Source organism: Macrosteles quadrilineatus, unplaced genomic scaffold (genome assembly GCF_028750875.1).
Source record: "Macrosteles quadrilineatus isolate MER2022 unplaced genomic scaffold, UCM_ALF_1.0 Scaffold_9__3_contigs__length_116548681, whole genome shotgun sequence".
Classification (NCBI taxonomy): domain Eukaryota; kingdom Metazoa; phylum Arthropoda; class Insecta; order Hemiptera; family Cicadellidae; genus Macrosteles; species Macrosteles quadrilineatus.
Genome location: NW_026542602.1, coordinates 46,725,990 through 46,739,214, shown reverse-complemented (window position 1 = coordinate 46,739,214; position 13,225 = coordinate 46,725,990). Strand labels below are relative to the sequence as shown.

The 13,225-nt window shown below is 31.6% G+C and overlaps 1 protein-coding gene across 1 annotated transcript in view; it reads left to right on the top strand.

Annotated features, from left to right (window-relative positions):
* Positions 1-660: 660 nt before the first annotated feature.
* Positions 661-13,225, top strand: part of LOC129003936 (serine/threonine-protein phosphatase alpha-3 isoform-like) — a 70,564-nt gene continuing 57,999 nt past the window's right edge. The window contains exon 1 of the mRNA XM_054432282.1: positions 661-819. Coding sequence (XP_054288257.1) covers positions 739-819 — 81 coding nt within the window. The 5' untranslated portion in view covers positions 661-738. The remainder of the gene's footprint in view (positions 820-13,225) is intronic.

Below are 13,225 nucleotides of genomic sequence, written 5' to 3'. Positions count from 1 at the left end.
AACCCATAGTAATTGTTTTATTTTTAAATTAATTTTTGTGCTTATTTTTTAGCCTATTTTAATTTATAAAGGGATTCTGCACATCTACAGGAAAATATCTTTTATTTGGTAGCAACCGCGTGTGATTCGGTCCAGTAGTAATGGTTCAGGCTGTCATAAGTTTTGCAAAAGTTTTTTCGTACCTATGTAAGAAGATTGCGATTACTGAAATAGTTAAACACAATGTTGTGCGTGAATTTAATTAAATTTCCATTAAATTGATATTTGTCATTTGCCCGTCATCGTTTTACCGTTTTACGATACGAAACAAATTCAACAACGATGGTGTTTCTATATCACATTGCTTAAAACTAATTTAAAAGTCTTTGGTTAATATATTTTGTTGAACATATGTTATTTATTAATACTATCAGCTGATTATAAAATGAAACTGTTCTAAACTAATCATAACCTTAAAAAACTGCAGTATGTGAGTAAATGTAGGACTAAACTAAAGTGCAGCCACATTTGTTATTTCCCGGTCTATGACATTTTTACTCATGAACAAATCTAAACAGTGTACCTATAGTCAACTACTGTAAGGTAATGTGGTGTGAGATTTGTATTATCAGAATTGCATCGCATCAACGCGCACGCTCGCGTTCAAACGTTTGCCGTCGCGTCGCCAGTTAGCCAGCGTTGTCCGAACAGTATGGTTTGTACCTAACTGTAGTGAAGTGAAGCGAAACTACGTCCAACATGAAGTTCAAGCAGGTTTTAGACGTAAATAAAGTGATCGCACACTTACTACAGGTCGGGAAGAAGAAGACGGAAAAACAGGTTGGTGGAAAAGTCGTTTTAAAAGTTTGTGTAGAAAAAAATATGGTGGCGGTTTTAAAGTGTTTTTAAATTCTGTAGGTGTATGAAAAGTTGCAGTAGTTTTCATAAAAGTTTTAGTAGATACAACATTTTTAATACAAATTTAATATACCATTTTTTATTGTATTTTGAAGTTTTTAAAGTTGTTTAATGTGGTACCTATTTATTTAATTTTTACGGTTACTAAAATGGTCGGTAAAAATTAGTTGCTTAAATTACATAAAAGTACCTGGGAATAGTGCGGCACTATCAACAAAAATGAACGAAAAAAAATCTATGCTGTATTAGTCTTATGGTAGGTAGTATTTTTTTACTTTTTAGATCCAAAATTCTTAAATAGGCCCAATACTGTAGTTAAATTTGGAGGATTTGCCAATATTAACAAAAAAATGTTGTGAGAGCTACAGAATCTATGAAATTCGTAGTAGTTTTTGGAAAATCTTTTTTCTCTAAGTTTTAGAAACAGGTTTGATCTACAATGTTGATATTTTTTTTTTAAATATTGTAAATCATAAATCGTTAAAAAAATTATTGCAGTTTTGTTATTCAATTCTTTCATAAGTAAAAATCTGGAAACTCGGTTTAATTTACAATTATTACAAATACTTTTAAAAACTGAGTGTTTTACACTATGTAACGCTATGTTTGGTTATATTTTTATGTTAAGCTTTAAAATTCCGTGTGTGGAAAGAAAGTTGTAGAATACAGTAGGCCTACCAGGATCATAATGAATAGCCTAATATGAAAAATACCACACAAACGCGGTTTATGTAAGTTGTAGGTATTAATCATTCAAAAATCAAAATAATCTGAATATAAAAATAATTGTTTTGATTGAGTGGTCCATATTGATATTGAAGATTATGATATTTTAATAAATGGAGAATGTTAAATCGTCTCAGGTTGTGTTTTCTTCGGCTGAAAGGAAATTACTGGATCGTAATATTTTAGTGAATTGGGATGTTTTGGTAGATGAGGATGTATAGCCTATTTGAAAACTATACAGTTATTTTAGTTATTTTCCTATGGTTTGGGTTATAATTTGTATTACAGGTCTTAAAAAATTCGGTTAGTACTTAATAATCAGCACAAAAAAACATTAAGACATAACCCTTATCTACAATATAATTCTATCTTGCTAAAGGAACATTCTATGCATATGAAAACTCTCTCTATTTTAGTTAGCCAGATGAAAATTTTTATAGCCTAGTGCAACGAATAATTAGGATGAGTACCTAAATAAGCGCAGATGTTATTAGGCAACTTCTATGATATTTCAACATGCGCTCGTGCTTGAAACTGGCAATTAATTAGCAAAGACCTTGAATAAGTAATTGATTCCAAGCCATTTAATACAAATTTCATAGATGTAACCATTTCAAGGTGACAATATAAGTTGGATAAAATTCCCAGAAATTTGCCTTATCCATGTACCTTTTTAAAAATACTTCTATTTATTTGAACTTTTAATAATCTCCCCACCACGTTCTTTATTGGTGAAAAAAACCATTGTAAATTTTTAATTTCATGCGGTAGTTATTAAAACAATTAAAAATCAATAATTGCAATAAAATTATACATTCGTACTTTGTATGATTGTTTTTCTTTGAAGTTGGGTTGTTACTGTACTCAAATCCTTGGGGTTGACAGAGTAGTTTAATAAATATGCCTGCACTTATTTAAAAATTATTATTAACCTCAGAAACCTTATATTGTTGCATATTAGGATGAACTATGCGTAGCCTTTTATGATATGTCCCAACTTTACCGAATCTAAGTAAAAACAGCTGATTAAGCAAAGATAGCTTAAAAATATTACGATGTTACTTACCCAAAAAATAAAATACTCGCTCAATTGTAGATTTGAAAATAACCCGAAAAAGAAATCCCACAGATTAATCTTCTCGGAAATAGTTTTACTTCTAGATTTTTAGAGACTAAATAATTGTAAGCTATTAAATTTTAACCTCTCATTATAAAATGAGTTTGTAAATATTTCTCCTCTACTTAAAGATACTTTCCCTCACCGTACACTGTTGTGTGGGTAAACATCAAGTCAATAATCTCCCAGATAAGGCGAACACTAAGGTCAAAGGCGAGGCTATTATAGGTTCAAAGACATCCAATAACACCTTAGATAGCTTCAGAGGTCTTTGGAACTTCTTATCAAAATTAGAAACTGTCCAGACCACTTACTTTTAATGCTGAGTATTTTGTATCAATTTAAATGTTCCATGTTTTTATTACACGCTAAAGATGCCGAGTTTCAATTTTAATCGGAAATTGGCTTCTGTATTTTTAAGTAAGTTGTAATTTTTATTACGTATCCGAATCGGCTTTACAGGGGTGACTTATCAAAATTAATCGCCAGTTTTATTTATGTACCATTTTAAGAGTAGTCATCATCTTGTAAATGTTTACAAAGTGTAGATAGATACCTATAAAAAAAGTCCTTGAAAAACGTATTTTCATAATATTCGTAATATTTCATTCAAACATTTTCAAAAAAAAAAGTATGAGAGAGTTTTCAAAGCTCTGTTTCATAAAGGCAGAGTAATTTATATTTATATTTTTTGTTGTCAGATATTAAATTATTTTTACTGCGGGATATTATATCATTCATTCTTGTCTTTCAAACATGAATAGAGTTTCATATGTCTAATTCGTGCTCCAATTTACACTAGGCCTTATTGATACATTTGCAATTACACTAAAATAAATTTAAATTAATGAATTATGCGTAATGGTACTCTGTATATTGAGTGACTTGCCTAAAGTGGAAAATCAATATGGAACGTAAACATGAGACTTTTATATCCTAAAGTTCAAGGGTAACCCGCAGGGAGGTTTGGTAGCTCAAAGTGTCTAAAAATCTATGCATTTTTGCGTACATTTAATGTATCGAAACCGAATCTCAAATCCGACTGACCTGAAAAAAGTTTCGATTTCGAGTTTTGATTGACTCGAGTTCTTTTGCCTTTTATTATCTATTATGGTATTAAACATTGTTCAATGAGGATTTTCCTCCATTTCCAGCATCTTTGAATAGATTTAGGTTTGTCACAAATGAGATAGTAATTAAAGTATCTCTTTTCTCTTTAAGTGATAAGTAATCTTATCCCTACAGCTTGGTAAATTAAATTACATCAACATTGTATATTATCTAACAAATACAACGGAAAACCGGTAACGTTTGTATGTAAACGGGAAAAGACATAATTTTGGTTAAAAATTAAATTTATTAATTACAAGTCCGAGTAATTCCTGGTTTTACCATCAACATTAAAATAATATCAATAATAAAAAAATTGAAATAAAAAATGGGTTTTGTTTTACTTTATAAAATGTATAATTGTTCCAGTTTAAGGAAAACGAACTAACTAACTTTAGTTTGTATGATGGAGATTATGAACTAGGCCAACGCATATAGAGAACTTTTTGTACATTTAACTTTTAATCCAACTTCCTACGCCACAAATAATTGAATTAAACACAAAATAATTTTTGAAAGTATATAATACGATTGAGTTTTGCTAACAATACTGTAAACATAGTTTGTAACGGTTTTCTCTGATTCGAATAACCAAGCTATAAAATTCGTCGAAGTTGTATTTTTTTTGTGCTGACGAGCTTTTCTGTATTCCGTATTTTATTGTCTTACCTCCTCACCAAAGATAGCGTTAATTTACTTTTATAAATATTCTGTTTAACTGCTGGAGTTAAGAAAATCCATTTAAGTAAGCTGTAAAATCGGACATTGAATACATCTCGTTAAAGATAGGCTTAAGAACCTTTACACACGAGTATTTAAATATTTTTGTTGTCCCAAATATTCCGGTCGACATATTATATCGTAAAATAATGCATTGTCAAACTAAATATGAATAAATTGCGCAAAATATAAGAAGGTAAAAAAGTCGCATCAGACAAATAAAGTCACACAACATACCTTCCGACAGACAGATAAAATACAAGTTTTAATTGGTCCCTGCAGCTCTTCTGCAGCCTGTATTGGCGATGTTGTAAGTCTTGTTTTTCAATTACCAACTTAAATTGCTTTATTGCTCGGGGTTTCTCGCTACACGGGTATTTAGGTTATCCTGAATCCTATCAGGAATTGTTTGGCTCTATTACTAATCCAGTAAACTGACTTCATTATGTTAAAATGTTATTGGTAGAAACAAAATGGTTATTTTAAACATCTGTTGATTGAATCGATTTTAAATTTAGTTTGTTGGTTGAAAACATTAGGAGAAGAATAAGTTGTTATTTGTTTCATACAAGATTTTAATTGTTTTTAATTTTATTTAAAAATTTTCTTAGTTTTACATTTGATACGTGAATGCTGGTTATTTATGCTGGCGACTTTTTGTATTAAAAATCGATTGTTTTGGACACAATCATACATATACATTTCTAAATTGGTCTTAAATTCATACCAACCGTATCCCTGCTCTAGGACTAGCCTGAAGTAAAGTGTTAAACAGTTCCGGGCTAGAACTAGCGTCCTAGGATGTGAAGGATGACTCTAAAAAAGATTTTTCAGTTTGAACGTACTCAGTTTCTGATGGTTCCTTTTGGTTCGAATTAGGTTTTTCTTGGTTTATCCTACATTATCAATTTTCAAGACAAATACGTCAAATACTCCATGGAAAACTAGTTCATGGTTCATATTAGACCGTTCATGATTAATCCCGAGTATTTCAGAGCTCAACGTATTTCAAGGTTTACACTAAAATCCGATTTTGGCTCTCTTTAGCTTTTACGTACCATAACGATTGGAACAGAATACATCCTTAATGATATAATTATAAAACACAACGCTATCCTAGGGTTCGTTTACTCTACAATCCCTTTATGTTTCATATTTCAAGTCAGTCTTTGTAACTATGAAATTCAAGATCTCTTAATCAAAACAACCTTTGAGACACTTGTTAGCTGTTTTCAAAACAAGGCTTGTTAACAGAGTAATGGACAGATATTCTAGAAACGTGGCAATGTTTTGCTTACCTCAGATTATAAATGTGTGACCATGGTCATGACAAGATTTAGTATGTGAGCGTAGACGTTTAGTCTAACGTCTCAAAATTCGTCGTAACATTATTTTGTACTGACATGAGCTGTTCGGTATTCCGTATTTTATGGTAGTACTGTACATCCAAAAGATAAAGGTCAAGGGAAAACCAATGCATCAGTTGTCCAAGTTTAGGTTAATATATACTTTCATGAACATGACAGGGGTCTGTCTAGTTATTGGCTGAAATTTCGTCCAAAGAAAACTGAACCGAGATCATAGGTTTGTGAAAATTAATATTTTGATTTGAGGGTTCAATTTTAGGCCTTTAAAGATCTGAGATAAAATTTCTCAGGAAAATTTCTTCTGTACTATGGGGTTTTGTAGATTATTGTCGTTCTAAAACCAAAAATACCAAAAAAGGTATTTTAACTTGGGACAGAGGTAAGAAGGTGGGGTTTAGGAAAGTGAATATTTGGTCCCCATGGCAACGACAAGAATAACTAAACTGTTTACATTCACACTGTTTACTTTGTTCTCACTAAGTTTTAAAATGCTATATTTAAACAGCTGATTGAAACAAATCACATGGACTTTTTGGTAAGACTTAAAATTTACATCTATTCTATAGGACAAACGTAAATTTTCCATTGGTTATGGAAAACAGTAAGAACACTAATATCCTAGCTATCCTAGCTATTATTTGCATTAGTCTTATAGATTTGTTGTAATCTACGTCCATACCTCTATGGTAAAACTGCTAATTATAATTTAAACCCAACATTCTGATATAAAATATGTTATTCATACAAAAATATTTAGTTACTATTTCTAAATATATTATTTACCAAGCAATTTGTATTAGAATATTTTCAATTAAACTAATACAAACAGTTTAATGACGTTTAAGTTGAATGTTATCGCATCACGTTGGTAGGCCTACTAATTTTCTCGATTTCTGATGGGCGCATGTCTCTACTCGATTATTGCAAATGGATTCCCGTTTTTCCAATTATTATACTCATATTAGCAGTAACAGTTGATTGTTATTGTTATCTCATAGCATCGTTATAACCTATACTCAGGGATATTTCATTTTATCTCTGAACATTTATGAAATTACAATAACCAGGCTAAACTGAATGGAGAAAACAAATTAAAAATATATATTAGTTTACGTCAAAATGTTTGTAATAAAATTGATTGTTGAGTGTATTATAGTATTCTATTTATAATTTTATTAGGGATGGGACTAAACAACAACCATTTTTACTTTTAAATTCCATAAATACATGGTTAAATGGTTGTAAATGCAATATTTGAAATATTCCCAAATATTTTGGATTAATATATGTTTGCGTTATAAGATTTTGCTGCACCCCCATAAGTCAGAGTGTGGAAAAGGAAATGATATCTTACATTTTCCCTAGAATGTGTTTTTCTTTTGAGGAAATAAAACCCTCTGATTCTGAACACGTTCCAAAATAGTACTAAATCTTGAGTCTCAGCTAGTAATATAATTTTTAGGGCTTCATGCTAAGATGGATAACATATAAGGGATGTTTTCAATTTAAAGTATACTTATTTAAATTTAAATTACAGTATATTTGATAAAAAACATACACAGTTAGCGTTTTTAGATGTTGGCAGAAAATATCGATGACGTAATGTAGGGTCGAGACGGAGGACTGAATTGCGTGTTTGTTTACATTAGGCATTTTTGTAACTCGAAAAGGGCAATGACCTTAGAATTGTTACTATGCGGCATCGCCTCAGCTCCACTGCGTTTGGTAACCTGTTATTTGCGGTAAGTTACACTTAAATTACACGACATTTATCACAAAGTAACTTTACTTCGTGGATATGTAATGCAGCAATCCTTACTCACAGATTAAACATAGACCTACTTCTTATCGTTTTATCATCCTTAGGCTTAACGATCAGCTGATTAAATTTAAAAGTATTTGTCCTGTTTATATAGAGAATTAATTGTTTAATAATTGACTCTTATTTTTCTTATTAGTTTCTCCCCCTATACATAATATATAGAGTAAATATTGTTTTTGGCAAATATTTTGAGTTTATAATCTTTGGTGGATATGGCTGTTTTGGGTCCCCCCTGAACCCCCAAAAAAGGTTTTCGAAGTCATGTCTGTGTGTTTGCATGTGTAACAGAGCTACACACTACACATGTGGTCCAGTTTTGATGACATTTCGTATGTGGGTACTAATCCATGGTATCTTTTTATTTATTTTTTATTATGATATTTAATGGCAATTTTCCTATAACAACTCCTAAAATAACGCAAAAATCCATGTGGCTAATCCATGGTATCTCTTGGGGTTTTATTTGTTTTTATTATAATTTTTAATGGCAATTTTCCTATAATAACTCATAATTTAACCCAAAGATCTTTCTTTTTTTCTAAAAAATGGCTCGAAGAATTTTGAATAAAATTTTGTAATTTGTAGTCCTTTGAACTCTAAACAAAACTGATGTAAAAATTACGGTAAACAAAACCTATTAACTATATGATTTTTCTATAAAAAATTCATATAACGATGGAAGATTGGATAAAAAAAACTGCTTTTTGGCTAAGATTTAGTATGTTACGGTTCTTATAATTCTAAACATAACTGTACAACCCCTTTAACCGTAAAAATTATTGTTCAAAAGTTATTAAAACTCATGTTATTTTCTCAATATTATCGTTACTCCCACCGCTTATCCATGATAAAGGTTGTTGACAAGCCAATTGTAGAAAGTATACTGATGCCGCTTATTATTGTTGATATTGTGTCTAGGATTTAATCAGCTGACTATTCTCAATAACGAAACAAATAAAGAAACAGCTGTTCTCTTCACCAGCTGAGATTTTTGGTTGTAGAATTAAACAATGAAGACTAAATAATCATATAGTACAGACATTTGGCTGAAAACTTCTTATTAGTTCAAGGATACAACTTCAGAATCCAATAGTCAATGGTACAAGTTTTAACGACTGCTTTAAGTATTGCATGTCTAGTGGGAGTAAAAAGTTAGCAAGAGTTACTTCAAATGAAAAACTATTTAACAATTGATGTTAAGTCAATCAGACTCTTTGAGTGAAGGGCTAAGAACTTTACAAGTTTCTGACACATTAAAGTTGAACTAAACTTTTACTAAGTTATTTTAAACTTATCAAATTCTAAAACTACAACTTCAAATGGAAATTTAGTAATTCATTGTGATGTATTTAGACATACTTTATTGTAGATCTTACGAATCAGCTGAAGATAATCTTTAGGTATGTTTCCCACCAGTTTATAAACAGGGGTTTCAATCTTTAGATGCTTAAGAAAATTTATATTGGCCATGTTGTCAGTTTCATCATTCATAGAGGACGTATAAAGTAAACCTCTAATAGAGAACTCTACCAACAAAATTATATATTTTTTTTAAATTCAGAACTATAATACTCCTTCTTGTTGACGTTAAATATGTTATAGTTTATGATAAGATGGTGAGATTAAATAGTCTATATATATAATACCCCCGTCGCAGCAAACCTGCATACTAAGCGAATTTCCATTTACCCAGCTTGATTTCTACTAAAATATTCCCTATAAATTTTCAGATTTATTTCCTATTTAAATAACATTAATTTTAGTGAGTAGTTAGGTTTGCTGCTACGGGGAAGATGTTGAGGTGTGTTTTTTTCAATTGAAATATTGATAGCTTAGTATGAAATAAACCAAATTGCCAAATTTGATTAAAATATATCCATAAACAAGCAAACTAGAACAGTTTATTTAGTCTCCATAAGAATAACATGGGAATTTTAAATTTACAATTTTTTTAATTTTCTCCGTAGTCAATGAACATTCAAAAACACTTCAATATACTAAATTATTTGTTTTTTTAAGCTCTTCAAAATGGTCTAGAGAGAAATTTAGAAATTTAAAGTTTTTAGGGTCAAAAATGAGAAAAACCCATTTTTACCCCATAAAACCCCCCATAAACCCCTGATCCCATAGTCCGATTATGCTGGTTCGCGAACTCGTTCGAATAAATGTAGGTTTACACGTTTGTACCAAATTTCATCAAAATCGGATCAATTTTGCTCGAGTTATCGCGCTAACGGACACACATATATATACATATATATATATATATATATATGAATTTGAACGGATGGTGTTTTTGGCCTCTGGGGACCTCAAAACAAAAATGTAAATCGGTCCCGGGTCTAGGTCTTACCATGAGACCTACGGTAATAGCTTATTCCCTATATGGGAAATTCGCTAAAATCCAATGTATGTTTGTTTGTATGTATGTATGTATGTTTGTTTGTTTGTCCTTTATGGACTCCGAAACCGCTCGACGGATTGTAATGAAACGTAAAGGCATTATTAAGCATTATTCAAGGATGGTTTGTGTGAAGTTTGGTGCAGATCCGTCAAAAGGGCTCCGCCCGAGTGGCTCTGTAGTTTCCCATGTTAAGCTTATGAGTACTCATATTTAAATGGAATTAAAGAATCTTAACAGCTGGTTCAACAAAACACTTTGATTCTGTGATGTTCAATAGCATTAACAAGTTAATAGGTTTAGCAACAGGGTGCAGCACTATAATTTTTTTAAATTTATGACAACAGCTCAACGAAAAGGTGAGTGAGCGTAGCGAACGAACTTCAACCTGGAGGCGAGTTAGCGATGCGAACAAGCTAACCTGAAAGCAAATGAGTGCAGCGAACGAGCTCCAATTTAAAGATGAGTGAGCGTAGCGAACGAACTTCAACAAGGACGTGATTGAGCCATGCGAACAAGCTCATCTTGAAATTAACGAGCATTTGACATAAAACCACATTAGGACAGGACGACGTCTGTCGGGCCAGCTAGTTAAACTATAAAAAATAAAACAGTAGGAATTTTATAAGAGCGCAAATTTTTGTGACTTAGTGATCTTTCTTATCCTAACACTGGCCAAAACATGAAAATTATAAACTTTTGTAGTCTAAACTTCGTTGTGAAATTGTGTAGAATAATTGGTGAAATGACTGGTTAACAAAAACAAGAACTTGATTAAAGTGTAGGCGGTAAAGGAGGAAAGGCGGACGTGTTTCGCCAAAAAATACATTATTCAAGAATGGCCTCAGAGCAGGCCAGGCCGTCACTTCATCGACTGTGTATAAGTAATGAGACAAATTATGACGACTTCTCTTCTAAAAGCCAAGGCGAAATGCTAGTTTCCTCTCTGTTCTGTAAACGATTTCATAACTGAATTCTTCAAGAAATTTCCACAAGCTACAGTATGTCTTCTAAATGTATTCATTACTCGTTTTGTGGATGTAACTCATAATACTAATAATTATTTCCCATATATTTTATTGTGGGATAAATACATAATGCTCGAACCCAGACGGGAACGGAGTGTGTTCACACCTAAAACCCATACGGGACACGGGGAACCAGGTTGGGACTTTATTCCGATGACTTTTTAATTATTAATAGGCAAGCATGTTTCTTGAAAACCTTTTTTTTAGCTCGTGTGCATCGCAGGAAAACTCTACGCATACTATGAGAAAGATATTTCCTGTAGATGTGCAGAATCCCTTTATAAATTAAAACAGGATCAAAATAAGCACAATAAATAAATATAAAATAGGTACCTATTAAAAACGTAAAAATTTAAAATAATTAACATGGACTTTATGGGTTGTCATACGGGTACATATAAACAGAAAATCAAAACAAATGGGAGAAAGTCCAATTACATGTTTTATTTACAGCGTGGTTTACAAATAGAGAAGTCTGTACATTACATATTTTTGGTCGAGTTTTCGACCACTGGGCGACTTCTAATATTATATCCAGCCGGTAATAATCACAGCACTTGAGTAAAATAAATTTAATAGATGTACCGGCGCAATTACAGCAATTCGGCTACAGCCGTGTATAGCCGGTTGCATCGATGAGCAAGGCGACTATGAGCAACTGCAGCCATTTATGTGTACCGGTACTGTTACAGTGAGATTAGTAATATCATTGACTATAGTCAATGGTAATATACAGTAGGCCTACTATCTAGCTACTATCTACTATCTACTATCTATTGCTGTCACTGCCTAGTGTAATTAACCCAACTATAACTCCAAGATCACCCATTTCAGTTAATTCGACGAATAAAACTTAATCTCAAAATGGTTCAATTCCCATAATATGTAGGTCTTGGCTATTGAACCACCATTAGGCTTACAACGAAATTATTCAAATTTAGTGATTTATTTGACTCAGTAAGCCAGATGGTGTGGGAACTGAAATTAACATCAAAGGACTACTTTATGCAGGTGTTTTAAATTTGCGTATAAACAAGTAATTCAGAGTCTAGAAAATATTTTCTAATGTAACACTTACTTCCTTTACTGAAAATATATTGGGCAGTCTGAGAAAACTAATTCTAATATAGATTTATGTAATCCTATATTTATAGTATTTACTGTACTACAGGTATAGTATTTAGCCTTAAGTTCAAAGTTGGCAAGACTATCATATATGTGCTACAAATTCAAAACTACTAAAGCCTGTACTCTACTGACATCATTAACATAATTGCAATAATAATGTTGTTATATTCATGGAAGTTTAAAACCCAAGTACTCAGTCAATTTAAATTATACTTGGCATAAATCGAAGTATAACTTTACTTTAAGCACGAATCTAATACGACTCAATAAAGAAATCGTAATTTTGCAGCAGGTTTGCTGTGACGGGGTAGTTTAGCACCTTTATCAAACATGTTGCACGCCATTTTATTTTCAAATACAATTTAGCAACGTACGGAATCACACTTAAAACTATTCGTAAGGACCAATTTATACGAGAACATTAACGATCTATACAACTTCTGGCTGACTTTTCTGGCAGTATTGCTATGGACTTGTGAATTCTGTAATATCCTCCGCCATAAATACAACACTTGGACCTATGCCCGGGTTTAAATTTAATGTACGGCTTGGCTACCTTGTGTAATGAATAAAACAAAACGCGACAAGCACTTTACATTTTGTTTTTGATACAATATATCATTGGCGTTTACTATTGGTCAGGGTCACCGTAATCTCATTTTGATTTATATTGTTTGCGGGAGATTTTCACAAGTTTTATGATTTTATGTATACTAGTTAATCGTTAAAACCCCTAAAGAGATACAAAAAAATATGGGTATTGGTACAACAAAGTGTTACGTCTTCTTATCATTATAAGAGACAAAACCCTTTACAAGCGTACTGTTTTTTAAATACTTTTCAATAAAATGGCGACCATAAAATTTAGGTATTTTAAACCAAGTATGAATGAGTATGAAGTATGGAGAT